Source organism: Camellia sinensis, unplaced genomic scaffold, assembly GCF_055761805.1.
Source record: "Camellia sinensis isolate YWXY unplaced genomic scaffold, ASM5576180v1 Unanchor3, whole genome shotgun sequence".
NCBI lineage: Eukaryota > Viridiplantae > Streptophyta > Magnoliopsida > Ericales > Theaceae > Camellia > Camellia sinensis.
In genome coordinates, this window is record NW_028129178.1 from 2,688,798 (window position 1) to 2,706,305 (window position 17,508).

At 37.8% G+C, this 17,508-nt stretch overlaps 1 protein-coding gene across 3 annotated transcripts in view; it reads left to right on the top strand.

Annotated features, from left to right (window-relative positions):
• The first annotated feature begins 305 nt into the window (after positions 1-305).
• Positions 306-17,508, top strand: part of LOC114300786 (uncharacterized) — a 28,923-nt gene continuing 11,720 nt past the window's right edge. The window contains exons 1-5 of one of the 3 annotated variants that reach the window (XM_028245646.2): positions 318-750; positions 4,860-4,988; positions 6,924-7,159; positions 7,940-7,976; positions 10,398-10,682. In XM_028245646.2, the coding sequence (XP_028101447.2) occupies positions 598-750; positions 4,860-4,988; positions 6,924-7,159; positions 7,940-7,976; positions 10,398-10,667 (825 nt within the window). In that variant the 5' untranslated portion in view covers positions 318-597 and the 3' untranslated portion in view covers positions 10,668-10,682. Of the gene's footprint in view, positions 751-4,859; positions 4,989-6,923; positions 7,160-7,939; positions 7,977-10,397; positions 10,683-17,508 lie in introns of those variants that run through there. The other 2 variants (XM_028245647.2, XM_028245648.2) reach the window with 2 other exon arrangements.

Sequence of the window (17,508 nt, forward strand, 5' to 3'; positions counted from 1 at the left end):
GCAAAATTTAAAGAGTCAAGATTGTGGAACTATTAGAATATTTTTTAAAATATTATAGGAGTCTTGTAGTGGAACCCCCTGTTTGTTTGTTTGTTTTTTTTTTTTTTTTAATCCATACATTCTGTCTACGAGGTCGTCCAGGTCTGCTGTTGAGAGTTGATCGTAAAAGTCATCCCCATCTCCTATAAGTGGTTCATCGTATCATTCTTGATCATTTTTTCTCATTACCGGTGATTCATGATTCATGAGAGATGCCATGCTGACAGTTAGGGCACTGACCTGCATCGACAAAAATAGAATCTAGTGAATAGAATTTCAAATGGGAAAGTGTAATTTATTTATGTCTTTTCTATTTGCTCAGCCAAATACGGTGAAAACGAGCCTAACGGTGACCTCCTCCCTGCCACAACCGCCATCCCGTGGTGAACTCTCACCATTCAAACCCTGAACCCCTTTTAACTGATCCCCACTTCAAATCAACTTCCACTTCCACACATAGAGAGATTTGTATCTACGTTGGTAGATACAAAGGGATTAAACAAAGAAGAACATGATTCAAGGTTTTGGAATTGAAGTCTCTTCTGCTAAACCGAATCAATGAATTCAAATCCTGAAGACACAGAGATGAGAAACAATGACGCTGATAAACGGCCATCGCCAAACAAACCCTATCAAGAAAAAGCACAAGATACGAAGCTGTGGGGAGTTTTCTTCTTTGGTCTGATCGGAGCTACAGTCACCAAGTTCCTCGTAAGTTCTTTCGAATTCTTCGCACTTGAAAACCCAATTCATTTGGCATTTCTTTTCCCACTTTGTTATGAATTTAAATTCCTTGTGTCGATGAATATGCTTTAAAGATATCAAATTTGGGTGCTAAATCTGATCATTGAAGCTATAGCTGAGCATGTTGCTTTATGGACATGACTGAATTCGATTATGCTTTCACAATTCACGGTTAATCAAACTTCAAAATTTTTGCAACATGTTCTTTAAAAGAAAGTGCAATAAAGATTACCCACCCATAAGGACAATATAATCAAAGAAATTAAACTTGTTGCCGATCAACCCAGTAGCCTTTTAGACTTTAAAGAGGTTGAGCCTATAAAATGAAAGCATATTGGGAGCTTGTAGAGGGTCCTAAAAGTGAAATTAGAAAGATGGATATCACTGAACAATTAGGTGGAGATGGTGGAGGCTACCGTGGGTGGAAAACAAGGCTACCAGAGTTAAGAGAGGGAGGAGATGGCAGTGAGTGCAACATAGTGATGATCTTAAAAATTTGTTACAACCAATGTTACATGCCCTTAGATACGGTCTTGGGTGTGTGTATGTATATATGTATCCAAGCATTGGGATCATATAATATTGAACATGTTATGCATAACAAATGAAGTCTTAAGCGTGTTATGTTAAAAGCTCGATTATTCATACATATTGTTGGGTGCATGTTCATTTGGACATAATGATGGTCACATATCCCATGCCCTAACGCAAGTGTCAAAGTGCCCAATATAGGTGTTTCATGAGTTTAGAAAAGTCCACACTACATAGGCTACATCTTAATGGTTTACTTAAGAAGCACAAACACTTTTAAAAAGGTAGTGTGTCTGTGTCGGATATCAACACTCGTCAGACACTTCTCGAAACGTGTCCGACACTCATCCAAATGTGTCTTTTTTTTATTTTTTATTTTAATTTTAGACTCGGCCACTTGGAGGACACATGTCTATTGATTAGACACACACAAAACTAATTATAAATTTAAACAAAATAACTTAGAATATAATAATAAAAGAAAAATAATGTCAATTTATAAAAATTAGTATTATATTATATTTATTTATTGTCATGGAATGATATATTCATATATATGACACATAATGAATATATAAAATTATATGTTATATGTGTGCACGTATTGTGTCCTGCAATTTTTGAAAATTAGTAAAGGGGTTCCTAGGGCTTGTTTCTAGCCATAGTGACCATGGTGGTGTTGAAAGCATCTTGAATCATGTAGGAGATAATAAGTCTTTCGAGAGGAGAGGAGGAGCGAGCACGAGAATCATGGTTCGGTGGAGAGTCCATTAGTTGAGCCATGTTGCTATTAACAAGGGGTGGCCCAAGCAGTGCCTTGAGCCATGCCTCAAGATACTCTATGCTATGACTCGTCCTATGGTGTCATGGCTTGAAGCTAAGGCACCCATGGCACCAAGTGCATTAGCTAGCCAGACCACCATACTTGTTGGTTCATGTGCCTCCCATTTAGGCTAGGCCTCATGATCTCAATCGTCTATTCTAGAAATGATGTGGAACCAAGATGGTTTTCCACTTGAAGATTTTTTCTTGAGTTGGAGATAATGTGGTGCCTACAAGGCTTGTCATGTGGTGATGTCTATTCAACCTCCCATAGCTACCAAGTCGAATGTGTACACACAAATTTCTTATGTGCAAAATAAAAAAAATAGTGACAAAATATAAATTTATTAATTTTGAATGATGTGATTACAATCTCTGGATGTTATTGTAGAAAAGAATGATCATTTGATTTTTCTCTTCAAAAATTTGACTCAAGGGCTTGATAGCTTGTTTCCAAATCAAACCGTGAAATTTCCTCCAAGTAGCACGAAGAAGACGGTGAGTTTGATAAGTCGACTCATTGGTTTGACAGTTTGTTCCCGAATTGAAAGGCGAAATCTTCTCCAAGTAACGCAAAGAAGATGACGAATTTGTAGGACTTTGACTTGAGGGCTTGACAACTTATTCTCAAATCAGATTTGCACAATCTTTATCAATTTAGTGGAAGAACATACTAAATTTGTAGAATTTCATGACGAATTTTGATTTGAATCTCAAAGCTTTAAGTATGATAGAGATTGATGGAGCTTCGTCACAAGCTATTGCCTTGAAATTGAAGGCTTTGGCAAAAAAAGTTTTTCAAGGCTTGGGAGCTTTAATCCAATGGAGCTTTCTCTCTACGTGATTTGTATTTGTAGAATTGTATATAGAATTTTTATGTAAAACTCTCCTGGAGATCACCTCTATTTATAAGCATAGGTGGAGAAGAGTCTTAATAGACACCACTTTCTTTGATAATTATCTCTGACTTATTTAAAGATAAATACCAAAATATCATGTGCCATAATTTTATGTGGAAATTTCAGTTAAGTGTAAGTTCTAAAAAATATTTACAAATAAGTAGTAAACTTTATAAACTTTTTCATGAATTTATACTAACTTTCTCAAATTACCACTGAATGGTAATTTCCCCTAATTTAACTGGCTTGACCACCTCAATGGGACAAGTGGCTTAATTTGATTAGCCCAAAGCTTGTCATCTTGAAGAGTGTATCATTTTGAGACGGGGCAACTTGTGATTTGACCATTCTTGTAATAATGATTTGATACCAATTAGACACATGGCAGGATTTGATTTGCCAAGACTATGTCATATTTTTTAGGTCTTTGTAGTACTTGGCAGTTTGTAATTGGCTGAATTTCTTACATGCTTACAAAATGATCCCCACGCCCCAACATGGACCATAAAACAACTTGCAGACCACATTATAATTGTGCACCAAACCTTGAGGGTCCTTGGTTCTACTTGCCAATCTAGGCAAAAATTAGTTTTGTTCTGAGAAGGATACTCTTGCCAAAGAATCTCACTCTTTGCAACGTGTGAGAGGCCCATATAAGAAAGTCTCACTCTTGGCCAAGACAAATGTTTTTGCATGAGAAGCACATCCATGCGACACAACATGGACATATTGACGTGACAAATTTTAAAAATGCATGACATGACACATGGGAGACACACACAAACTATATAGTTTTATATACTTACTTTATCTCCTATATATGAATATTTCATTAAAAAAAACACAGATTTCTAAATTTTAAAGGAGGATGGATTAATTGGTATAAATCTAAAATGTCTTTCTTTTGTCTTTGGATCCCAAGTTATTTTGTTAAAAGTTGTAACATGTTTCGTATGTGTCTAAGCAATGTGTGTCCCTCAAAAATCCAAAACATGTTTGGGTATAAAAAAGTAAAAAAAATAATAGACACATTAAGGAGTGTAGCTGATACAAACACACCATCTCCTTAGAAGTGCTGATGCTCCTTTAGTTTATGCTTTGTTCTCATAGTTCCCTATTGAGAGATTATTTCCCTTGAGGCTTCCAAAAGCCTTAGGAGATCAATATGTCGTTGAAGTACTTGGGAGATTCATGAGATTGGGCTCTTGCGAAGAGCTTTATTATCCTGGTGTTCACATTGAGGCTCTACGAATCCTTTTAGGAGCTTCTCGTCCTTCGAGGGCATGATGTCAATGTACTCATGAGCTTTGATGGAGAATGCTTGTAATAGCTTTCTCTTGAATAATGGAGGCTATTAGGATTTTGTAGGAATCACCTTGAAGTTGTCACTCTTGAGCTACTTGGGCTCTTCACTTCACATAGACGATAGAGCTAATGGTTATACTCTTGATGATGTTTATCCCAAAAGATGGTGTTTTGTCACCCATTAATTAAAGGCATTTTTTCTCTACCAGCAACATGGAAAAGGGACAAAGTGATAACACTTGTTTGCCATTGGTGGCTTCCTTTCAATGGAAGTCTCCACTGCTTTATTTACTTTTAAGAGAGGGTGCACTGGCTGTTTCTTTTTACCAAATAAAATAAAAACAACTTTTTTGGGTGTAAACTGAAAATATTGTTGTTGCACAAGTGAGTACCTATATTCTCAAGGGACTTCTTTATGTTGGCTTATAAATCTTTTGAAATAGTTAAAATTTATTTCTCTCTCCCTCTCTCTCTCTCTCTCTCACACACACACACATTTATGTTGGTGTTCCACAACAGTTGAACAGGTCACAGTCATCATGGAAAGGTCCAACTGGTGGTTCTTTCAGGTCAAGTTTTCAAGGGGAAGCAAGGAAAAGACATAACCGTCGAATGCAGGAGGAGTATGAAGAGGAAATGGAGAGAGTGGTGAGATTTGCCTCTTTGTTAATTTTGTGTTTTATAGCTCTTGTTTATTGCTTTAAATGGTGTTGGAAACTCTGTTGAAATATGATGACATATTATTATGGTGTTTTTTTTTAATTATTATTTTCCTTAGTTGCCCATTCAATCATTCTAAAAGACCTTTATTTCTTGCTTCCCTTTTTCTCTCTTAAAAATGTGGAAGTTTGTTAATTAGGACTTACTTAAGTCATGACATTTGTTGCTCACAGTCACACTTGTGTTATGCATTGCTTTGGTTAAATATATTTGAGGTTTTGTGGTCATCACTTATTACTAGTGTAGGATGCATGATTTCATCAATTTTGTTTCTTGGAAAAAGGTTATATAGTTTCCTTAGATCAAGACTGTTGAAGGTCTGACAAACTTTTTGTGAATTAAAAATCAGAATTACACTACAATTTAAATGTTTAAGATAAGAGTACTAGTCTAAAAAAAAAAGGGGGGGGGGGGGGGGGGGGCTATATACACTCTATGAGATTTATCAAAAACACAAATTCCCCCGTCACGTTTGGGAAATTACATCCCACCCATTGAGGTTTCCAATCACATAACAAATGACTCCCTCCGTTAATAAACCATTAGGTCAAACTAATTGAGTGTATGATGTAAGCGACAAATTTCTTTTTAGAAATACCTATATTAACCTAAAGTTAAACACTTTATTTTCTTTTTTCTTTTTTCTTTTTCGTATCTGCCTTATTTCCCATTTTCTCTCAACTAGTAACACCATTTTGCCCAATCATCACATTGCCTTCTCCCACTGTCGATCAACATCATCGTCATTATTGTCTATAAGCATTTAGTGTGTTGCTGTGGAGGGTTGGAGTATCTTGTGGTGATGTAGAGAGAGGGATTTAGTGGAAGGTGGATGCAAGATAAGGGTAGTATGATAATTTTATTTTGGTATTAGAGGGTATTTGGATAATTATTTATTTATTTTTTCTGATGCAAGATAAGGGTAGTATGATAATTTTATTTTGGTACTAGAGGGTATTTGGATAATTTTATTTATTTTATTTTTTTTGTTCAGTCAGTTGAAGGACAAATTCTGACAACAGTATATTTGTAATTTTCAGAATCTGAGGGGGGAATCCATATTTTTGACAAACCTTAGAGGGTGTATTTGTAATTTACCCTTAAAAGTAAGAGAGAAAAGTCTTCAATATCTTACTCAAATAGATTTAAAAATATGTTCATCCCCTTCTGAAGAAAATCTGTTAGAATGTTGAGGTACATAATGTTATATTTTAGAAAATGCCCTTAAAATCATATAAATATAATTGAAAAAAAATTTGCTGTTACATGAAGCATAACAGTAGGAAAGACTGAAACCACACATGATGTTTTCAAATGTGTATATATCTTTTGGATAGATTTCTAATGATATAATTAAATGAAATAGATAAGCATATATTATCTTGTAAGTTAAAGAAATCACAAGTACCCTTGTGTTACCACTGTGTGTTTAAGGCAAAAGATGGTTCTACGGATTTTTCATGGAGTAAACTAGCCTATGGTGTGTGAGCCCTAATTTTTTAAAGGGAATGCTACACATATGTTGTTTCGCCAGTAGGCTTAGTTGTCTTACAAAGCTCAAAGCTCTTGTCTCAGTCTTTTTTTTTTTTTTTAACTTCTTTCTGTTCTCTTGATGAGTTATCCTGTAATATTGTTTCTCTTAATGATCTATGATTTTGTTTTAGTTGTATAAATTATGTTTAAAAATTCAGTGGTATGTTCTCTGCCTTTCTTGATGTTGATGCCATACATTCTAAAACTGTAACTGCTTCCATAATGCCTTGCAATCTGTTGAGGATTATGGTGAATGTGCTGAAATTTAATTCTTTGGTCCTTACTAATGTTTTGGGTCTAGCGATGACTTGATTCTTCTTCTCTTCCTAGGAACGTATAAAGCGCATGCAAAGTGTATTTAATAGAGAGAGGAATAAAAACAAAAGGAGCTACGAGAGCTGGAGGGAAAGTGGTCCAGGTGTGTATCATCAACATTTCCAGCGGGAAGATTGGTATTGGAAGACTGATACATCATACAGCGATCAGAGGACTAATTTCAGGGGAACTCCTCGAGACAGGGCTAATTATGCATATTCTCATCATTACTCAGTTTTGGGTCTTGACAGGTAATGGTCACTATTGCAGAAATTAGGCAGCTATCCAAGTTGGTGATACCGTTGCTTTGTTTGGTTATTTTGTTTTGATCATGGTCTAGAACAAGATATCACTGTAAAGGTGAAATTTATAACTTCAAAATTTTATCTGCAAATTACTTGGTTAAGAAGTTGTTGAACATATAAGTGATTCCAAGTCATAGATTAGGAAGAGTGATAAAAAAATCTCGTGCATTTGAGTACCTTCAATGATGCATCAGATCTCATCTTATCAATGGTTTTGAGCTTTTAACCTGTGCCATTTAAAGTTGACTGATCTTTCCGTCCGTGTCACTGAAAGGGGTTAATTGGGGCCCCAATCATTTTGTTCTTTTGTCATTTATTTATTAATTTGAGTGAACATTTTTTGCTTTGTTATAGCTAAATTTGAAGTTTAAATTAACAGAGATAAAAACAAATATATAGAATTGGTTTATATGCAATTGATGTGATTCAATTCCATTCTACCAATTTTTATTTTGCCGTCATAATTTACATAATATTTTATGCTAAGTGTCTAGCTTTGTAATAAAAGCTGAAATTATGTTGAAATCCCAACACTACGAATTATTTCCAATAAGAAACCCCCCTTCTAAGGTGAAGGCATTTGCTTGTGTGATCAAGAAGTAACTTGACTTTGTACAAGTAAATATAAATTCATGTCATCTCAGTCGAATCTTGTGTATGGTATTGCAACTGCATAATGGTTTAACTTTCTTTCTATGTTTTTGTGATTTTCTTTCTTTGCAACAGGTTGAGAACAAAACCATACACTGATGATGAGATTAAGGTATTTGCCACAATTTAAGTGGAGTACTCTCTCTCTCTCTCTCTGTTGAATTTTGAGATTTAGTGCCTTGATTTGTGTGTTCTCTTAATATTTTCTCTAAGTATATGATATTTTGGTTGATTTTCATTCTTGCCCGGCCTTTTCTCATCTTATATCTGTTCGAATATATGTTAGGATTACTTTATTATTTGTTTCCTTATTTAGATTATATGTTTGATTCCTTCCTTGTAATCTTCTTGGGTTAATTAATATAGAAGGGTGTGATATCATTATCAGCCCTAAGTTTGATTTTCCCTAAACAAACATGGTATCAGAGCCACCTAAACCCTAGCTTTTGACCTTCGTTTGCCCCTTACCAGTCAAGCACAGCACCACCCAACACCACCAGAGAGCAGCCGGCACCAAAACAGCCACATCCGACGGCACCCACTCTTCTCCCGTCATTGCCCATCATCTGGTAGTGACTTGACACTGCCTTGCAACCCTGAGGTTACCTTTGCTGCTGACCTGCGACCCCTCTAGGGCCTGTTGCACCTCCAATTTGTCTCTCTAGGGTGGTCTGTTCACCCCGAATACTCCTAGGGCTTATTCGGCTCATCCTTGATGATGGGCTAGGACTTCGGCAGCCTTACTCCAGCTTGCCAATCCCTTCTTCTCTGTCTAGAGGCTTCAAATCAAACCTATGTGGTGATTGGCTCATCTGTTCATAGTTTGCTCCTTGCTACCAGTTTTCTACTACAGTACTGAGTGTTCTTCAGGCCGCTGTTCTGATTGACGGTATTTCTTTTAGTTTTTTGGTTATTTCTTGGGTCTATATATGACCCTACAATTCAGCTTTGACTGATTGTATTACTCCCATGGTGTGTGGTTAAGTGTGTGTGTGTGTCTTGATTCTGGCTATTTTTGCTCTCTTCTGGTAATAGTGATTATTGCAGATTGTTGTTTGGAGTGTAGTTTTTTTTTTTATGATGGCTGACATTACTAGTGCATCAATCCCTAGTCTCCAGTCCCTTAAAGTGGAGAATCCTATTATTACTACTCTACTACATCCGAAAACTTCAATCCTAGCCTGAAAATCACCACATCTCTATTTAATGGTCAGAATTACCTTGCATGGTCACAATGTCTGATACTTTTCTTGAAGAGTCGAGGAAAGATAGGTTATGTTGATGGGAGAATCCAAGCACCTAGTATCATTGAACCTAGTTATGACCAATGAGAGATTACTAATTCTTTGATTATAGGCTGGCTCATCCATTCTATAGTTCCTGAGATTGGTGAGGGCTACTTGTCTATGGATACTGCCCAGGATATTTGGGAGGCTGTGGCTACTACCTATTCCCAGAAGGGAAATTTCTTCCAAACGTTTGAGTTGCGCCACTCTATTGAGCGCTCAGTACAGGGGGAGTAGACTGCTCTTCAATATTTCACATTTCTTACTAATGGATGGAAACGCTTGGATCACCTCTTGGATCACAAACCTGTCTACACAGCTGATTCTGTGAGATATCGGAAATTTATTACACAAGAAATTGTCTTCAAGTTTCTAGAAGGTCTCAATGTGGAGTTTGATCCTGTCCAAAGCTGTGTTCTTGGCATGGATGTTCTTCCCTCTCTCTCCAGGAGGCCTTTACCTATGTCCAAAATGAGGAGAGTCGTCATTCTGCTATGATGCCACCTACTTCTACAGACCGCTCAGCCTTACTTTCTACTTCCCCTTGGGAGGGACTAGTTTGCCCCTCACTTCTCCTAATCCTTCAGCGAAGGATAATTTGGTTTGTGATTACTGCCGCTGGCTGAGACATACTTGTGAAACATGTTGGAAGCTTCATGGTGCTCCCTTCCGGGGGCGTGGTGATCGGTTTGGTAAGAGGACGTCAATCAGGCCAATCGAGAGGACGTGGCCCTAACTCCCGTGCCTATCAGTCTAGTGCAGTTGACTCACATGCCACTACTTCGGGTACTCCAAGTGTTCAGTCTTCTGATGCTATGTCTAGCATGTCTACTTCTGAGCTTGAGGATGTCTTGCGTCACTTATTGGACCGTTGGTCTTCCACTACTTTTACAGGTGCACCTTCCTCTTCATTTGCCCACTCAGGTAACTTAGCCTCTTCTCCTATTATTTTTTTGTCCCATAAGTCTTTACCATGGATTATTGATTCTGGTGCCACCGATAATATGTTTGGGTCGTCTGATCTTTTCTTGGACTATAAGCCCACTTCTGGTCAAGACAAAGTTAGTATTCCAAATGGTACTATTTCTTTTGTTTCTGGGAAAGGTTTAATTCGTGCTACTCCTTTTACACCTTTGTCATATGTTTTTCATGTTCCAAATTTCTCAGTTAATCTTTTATCATTGAGTTGTCTTACTTGGGATTTGAATTGTAGTGTGACCTTTTTCCCTGATTATTGTTTGTTTCAGGACCTTATCACGAGGAGGAGGATTGGCAGTGGTAGAATGGAACGTGGTCTCTATATCCTGGATCAGACAGACAAGTTGGCTAATCATCCGTCTAGTTTCCAACCACCATGGAGGACTTGTGACTGTGGCATCGGTTTCTTAGGCATCCGTCTTTTTTATTACTTAGGCATTTATTTCCCTCTATTTTTACCAAAAATATGTTTTGTGAGTCCTGTCAACTTGGCAAACAACACAAAGCTTCTTTTGCTTCCAGTCTTAATAAAAGTTTAGTATATTTTTTCTTAATACATTATGATGTGTGGGGTCCATCTCGTGTTGTGTCTTTAAAAGGTCATAGATGGTTTGTCACCTTTATAGATGACTTTTTTCATACTACTTGGGTGTAACTCATGAAAGAAAAGAGTGAGGTTTTTTCTGTGTTTCAAAATTTCCATAAAATGAAGTATTCAATTTGGTGCAGTTGTAAAAATATTACGTTCTGATAGCGGAGGTGAATACGTTGATTCAGGGTTAGCGACATATTTTTGCACACATGGCATTATCCATTAGACTACTTGCAGTGACACCCCTTAGCAAAATAGGGTGGCCAAGCGCAAGAATCGTCATCTTCTTGATATGGCTTGCTGTATGTGTTTGTCTATGGGTGTGACTCGGTCCTATTGGGGAGAGGCTATTCTCATTGCTGCATATCTCATTAGTCGTCTTTCTACAAGCTCTTCTCTAGGTCCTCTTAGGATCCAAGTCTCTGTTTTCCATCTCCACTAAAATCTTTGGATGTGTCTATTTTGTCCATAATCATTTCCTTACTCGGCGTAAGTTGGATCCTCTCTCTCTCAAGTGTATTTTGCTGGGGTACTCGCTAACTCAAAAGGGATATAAGTGTTATCACCCTCCATCTCGTAAGTGGTTTTTCTCCATGAATGTCACTTTCTTTGAGTCCCAGTCCTGCTTTTTGTCATGTTCAATGTCACAGTCATCCCTTAAGGGGGAGTCTTGGTATGAAATGATTCCTATTGTTCTTGTTCTTGTTCTTGTTGCTCCTGGACCATTACAAGGTGTGGAGACTGTCTAGGGTGAACCAAATGGTACTACAAATACAGAATCCAATGTCATTAAGAACAAGGAAGGCAAGTATATGTTAGGGACAAAGAAAGGCAGAAAGTTACTTAGATGCAAGAGACCAATTCTAACCATCCACTATTGTCTCCTTCTCCTGATGAGAGTCCCAATAACACTTGTGTTCCCCTTGAGTCCCTTGATATTACTATTCCTGAGCCTACTGACCTTGACATACCTATTTCCAAATGAAAGGGTGTGAGATCTTGTATTCATCATCCTATCTCTAACTTTGTGTCCTATTCTCATTTGTCTTCTTCATGTAAAACCTTTATATCAAAAATTTCCTCTATTAATATACCTAATCATTTTCAGGATGCTCTTGCTATCTCGAAGTGGAAACTTGTCATGATAAAGGAAATGAAAGCACTTCGTAAGAATGACACTTGGGATTTGACTAAATTACTTAGGGGCAAATGAACTGTGGGATGCAAATGGGTGTATACTGTGAAGTACAAGGCAGAAGCTTCAATTGAGCGGTATAAGGCTCGACTTGTGGCAAAGGGTTTTGCTTAGACCTATAGGGTGGACTATCAAGAGACATTTGCTCCAATTGCTAAGATGAATTCAATCAGAGTACTTCTCTTTCTGGTAGCTAATCTGGATTGGCCACTTCATCAATTTGATGTGAAGAATGCTTTCCTACATGGTGACCTACAAGAGGAGGTGTATATGGACATTCCTCCTGGCTTGGAAACTCTTCAAACTAAGGGTAATATGTGTCGACTTCAGAAATCATTATATGGCCTCAAACAGTCCCCTAAGGCTTGATTTGAGAGGTTCACACAAGCGATGCTGAAATATGGCTTCAAACAGAGTTAAGCTAATCATACTTTGTTTGTTAAACATTCCTCTCATGGTAAAACTACCGCTCTCATTGTATATGTGGATGACATAGTGTTTATAGGAGACGATGGTGAGGAAATCCCTTTATTGAAGAAGTATTTGGCAAGTGAGTTTGAAACCAAAGACTTGGGAAACCTGAAGTACTTTTTGGGGATTGAGTGGCTAAGTCCAAAGATGGAATTTTCATCTGTCAGAGAAAATATGGTCTTGACCTATTGAAGGAAACAGGGATGCTTGGAAGCAAAGCTTGTGACACATCACTGGAGCCTAATCAGAAACTTAGTGATGATAGTGGGGGAGCAGCAGTGGATAGGGGGAGTTATTAGAGACTAGTAGGTAAGCTTATTTACTTATCACATTCTTGTCCTGATATTGCTATTGTCGTTAGTGTGGTTAGCCAGTTTATGCATCCTCCTCATGAAATACACTTGGATGCAATTATGAGAATCTTGAGATACTTGAAATCTTTCCCTGGAAAAGGTCTTGATTTTTCGAAACATGATCATCTGAGTGTGGAAGCTTATACAGTTGCTGATTATGCAGGATCGGTAACTGATAGGAGGTCCACTTCAAGGTATTGTGCCTTTGTTGGAGGCAATTTGGTTACTTGGAGAAGTAAGAAACATAATGTGGTTGCCAGGTCCACTGCAGAAGCTGAGTTTAAAGCTATGGCACAAAGTGTGTGTGAGCTCTTGTAGATCAAGATGTTATTGAGTGATCTGAAATTTGGCCAGATAGACTCTGTGCAGCTATATTGTGATAATAAGGCTGCCACTAACATAGCTCATTATCCGGTTCAACATGACAAGACAAAATATGTTGAGATTGATCGTCACTTCATCAAAGAGAAGCTCACTAGTGGCACAATATGTTTTCCATTTGTGAAGTCTGGTGAACAACTTGCAGCTATCCTCACCAAGGGAGTTACGAGTAAACCTTTTCATGAGATTCTTGGCAAGTTGAGCATGAGAGATATCTTTGCACCAGCTTGGGAGAGTGTTAGAATAATGTTAGGATTACTCTAATATTTGTTTCCTTATTTAGATTATAAGGATAAACTTACTTTACCCCCCTGTGGTTTGGGCCGGATGCGGTTTATCCCCCTGACATTCAGAAATCACTACATAACCTCCATGTGGTTTGTGGACTAAAATACACACTAACTTCTATTAACAGAAATTGTAAATTGACAATTATGCCCTCACCTTCATCTTCTTCTTCTCTCTCTCCATTTCAGGGGAAATCCAATTTTCTCTCTCTCCATCTTCATCTTCATCTTCTTCTTCTTCTTCTTCTCTCTCTCTCTCTCTCTCTCTCTCTCTCCATTTCAAACTTTATATGTGTACATACATATACATATATATATATATACATCTACAATCTCATCTTTATCTTTTTCTTGATCATGTGTACATACACACATACATATATACATATCAAACCCAAAGCAAAAACCCAAAAATCATGGTTTTTGCTCTTTGATTGTACTCCAATTCATAAAGTCTATGGTTTTTGCTCTGTGTTTCGGATAATGATGTTGATGAATCCAAAATAATTTTATGATTCCAAAAGATGTTGATTCCAGAAATATATGACATATATATATATATATATATATATGAATCTATACATATATGTGTGTGTCAAAATCGTGCATCTATATATATATGTTCACTGTGCAGCTATATATATATGTATGTGTCATATATCTTTGATTTGGAAAGATTATAAAATAAAATAAAAAATAAAAAAATAAAAAAGAAAAGAGAGAGAGAGAGAGAGAGAGAGAGAGAGAGAGAGAGAAGATGTTGATTTCAGATTTCTATGGCAGACAAAAGAATGGCATTGTGATGTTATTGTGATGTTTTCCAGCAAGAATAGGAGGTGTTGATGGATATGTAGAAATGAAGTAGATGGAGATATAGTAGAAAGAATGGCATTTTTTTATAAATTTGAAGTTGTGCAAGGGGCATTTTCGTCTTCAAAATGAACGTACTCTGCACATAGGCGAGTGGTTCTCACATTCTGTTATGTTAGACAGAAAAGGTAACAGTGCACTTTAGTCTACAAACCACAGGGGGGTTATGTGGTAATTTTTGAATGTTAGGGGGGTAAACTGCACCCAGCCCAAACCACAAGGAGCTATAGTGAAGTTTGCCCTAGATTATATGTTTGATTCCTTCCTTGTAATCTTCTTGGGTTAATTAATATAAAAGGGTGTGATATCATTATCAACCCTAAGTTTGATTTTCTCTAAATAGGCATTATCTTCGAGAGACTTAATCCATCAACTCTTATTAATGTCCACATCCTCCCTATCTATTTTATTTTATGTTAGGATATTTCATTGAATTTTAAGGTGCATTGGGCCTTCTAAACGTGATTTTTGCAGGGCCACATGTAATGCATCTACAAAAATAAGTTCAAATGAATAATTATATGTTTGAATGCATGCATGCATGCATGTATGTATGTGTTAGAATAATATATTATTATTTAGGTTATTATTTTGTAATTATTCTATGCCTCAGGGCTTTCCTTGTAATTATTAACTTCATTAATATAAATAGAGGATGATATTCTAATCATTCCCTAATCTTTGAATTCTCTAAAAATAACATGGTCTCAGAGCCTAACCCTAAAACCTAAATTCCTCTACCTATACAATACCCACCGGAGCCACCATAGAGCCACCACACAGTCGTCAATAGCCACCACAGAGCCACCACACAGTCGTTCCTTTCTCTTCCATCGTCACACCCTTTCTCTTTCATCGTCATCAGGGACTGGGCTAGTAGAGCCCTAGGCAGCCTGATTGGGTGCCCTAGGCAGCCCGACTGGGTATGTCGTTTGTCCTAGGTAGCCCGACTGGGTGTGTCGTTTGCCCTGTCCCTGTTGACTTGCCTGTTGTCTGTCCCTGTCCATGTCTTCGTGATGATGTCTTGTTGATTGTATGTGTCGACTTGCCTGATTGGGTGCTTCATTTTTCCCTTTAATTTGAAAAAAAAAAAAAAATGCATTAAAGAAGAAAAAAAGGGTTGATGTGTTTTTAAGTCTTTAATTTTCTTAGTGGTCATTGTGTTTGTATTCCTCCACCTTCCGGGTTTGTGATTGACACTAGTTTTGTTGAGGGTTTGGTATTAAAGTATCTATAACAGATTCTACCGGTGTGTCCGCTACTTCTCAGACACCTAGGAGAAAAAGTTTTCCTATACCTACTACAATGACTGATAACCCCAACTCTAGTCTTAAAATCACTACCTCTCTATTTAATGGTCAGAACTATCTTGTGTGGTTACAGAGTTTGACTATGTTTTTGAAGAGCAGAGGGAAGATGGGATATGTGGATGGCAGGATACAGGCACCCAACACAACTGACTCGGGTTATGACTAATGAGAGATTACCAACTCTTTGATTATGGGTTGGCTTATTCATTCGATGGTGCCGGACATTGGCGAGGGCTACTTATTTATGGAGACTGCCCAGGATGTTTGGGATGCTGTGGCTGCCACCTATTCTCGCAAAAGGAATTTCTCACAGGCATTTGAGTTATGCCAGTCTATTGAGAGCTCTGTTTAGGGGGAACAGATGGTTCTTCAATACTTCACCTACCTCACCAATGGCTGGAAACGCCTTGATCACCTGCAAGACTATAAGCCTGTTTGCACTGCTGATTCAGTCGGGTACAGGAAGTTCATTGCACAGGAAAAGGTCTTCAAGTTTTTGACCGGTCTCAATGTGGAGTATGATCCAGTTCGGGGTCAGGTTCTGAGTATGGACACTCTTTCTTCACTTCAAGAGGCATTTGTCTATGTACAGAATAAGGAGTCGCCAATTTGCTATGATGTCCCCTGTTTCTGCTGACCGCTCAACATTACTGTCTACCTCTAGAGATGGCCTCAACATGACTCCCATCCCTTCGTTTGCCACCAAGGCGTCTATATTCTGTGATTACTGTAAGAAGCCGCGGCATACTCGTGAGACGTGTTGGAAGCTCCAGGAGGAGCCTTGGTATGAAGTGATTCTTGTGATTCCTATGGTGGAACTAGTTGTGCTTGCACCACCACCTCCTATTGGGACTACAAAACCCAATGTCACCGAGGATAGGGAAAGGCAAGTTTATGTCAGGGACAAAGACAGACAGAAAGTTAACTGGATATAAGGGACCACTTCTGCTCCTCCATTGCCATCTCCTGCTTCTGATGAGAGTCTGGGTAACTTTGAATCTCTTGAGTCCATTGATCTTGATGTCCCTATTGCAAAGAGAAAGGGTGTGAGATCTTGTACAAAACATCCTATCTCAAATTTTGTGTCCTACTCTCATTTGTCATCCTCATATAGAGCGTTTGTGTCAAATATTTCCTCTGTTAGCATTCCTTACCATTTTCAGGATGCTCTTGCTACCTCTGAGTGGACTTGCCATGATTGAGGAAATGAAAGCACTTAGGAAGAATGACACTTGGAAATTGACTGAGTTACCCAAGGGCAAACGACCTGTAGGACGCAAATGGGTGATATTGTGAAATACAAAGCAGACAGTTCTATTGAGCGTTACAAGGCTAGACTTGTGACAAAAGGGTTCACTCAGACATATGGCGTTGACTATCAGGAGATCTTTGCACTTGTGGCTAAAATGAATTCAGTCAGAGTACTTCTCTCTCTAGCAGTTAATCTAGATTGACCACTTCATCAGTTTGATGTAAAGAATGCCTTTCTCTATGGTGACCTCGAAGAAGAGATATATATAGACATTCCTCCTGGTTTTGAGGATCACCAGACAGAAGGCAAAGTATGCAAGCTTCGGAAGTCATTATATGGTCTCAAACAATCTCCAAAGGCTTGGTTTGAGAGATTTACTCAGGCTATGCTTAAATATGGCTTTTAATGGAGTCAGGCAGCTCACACCTTGTTTGTGAATCATTCCTCACTTGGTAAGACTACAACACTCATTGTTTATGTAGATGACATAGTTTACGGGCGATGATAGTGAGGAAATTCTTCTGTTGAAGAAATATTTAGCCAGTGAGTTTGAAATCAAAGACTTGGGGAGCTTGAAGTATTTTCTTGGAATTGAAGTTGCTCGCTCCAAGGATGGGATATTTATCTCACAGATGAAGTATGTGCTTGATCTGTTAAAGGAAATTGGGA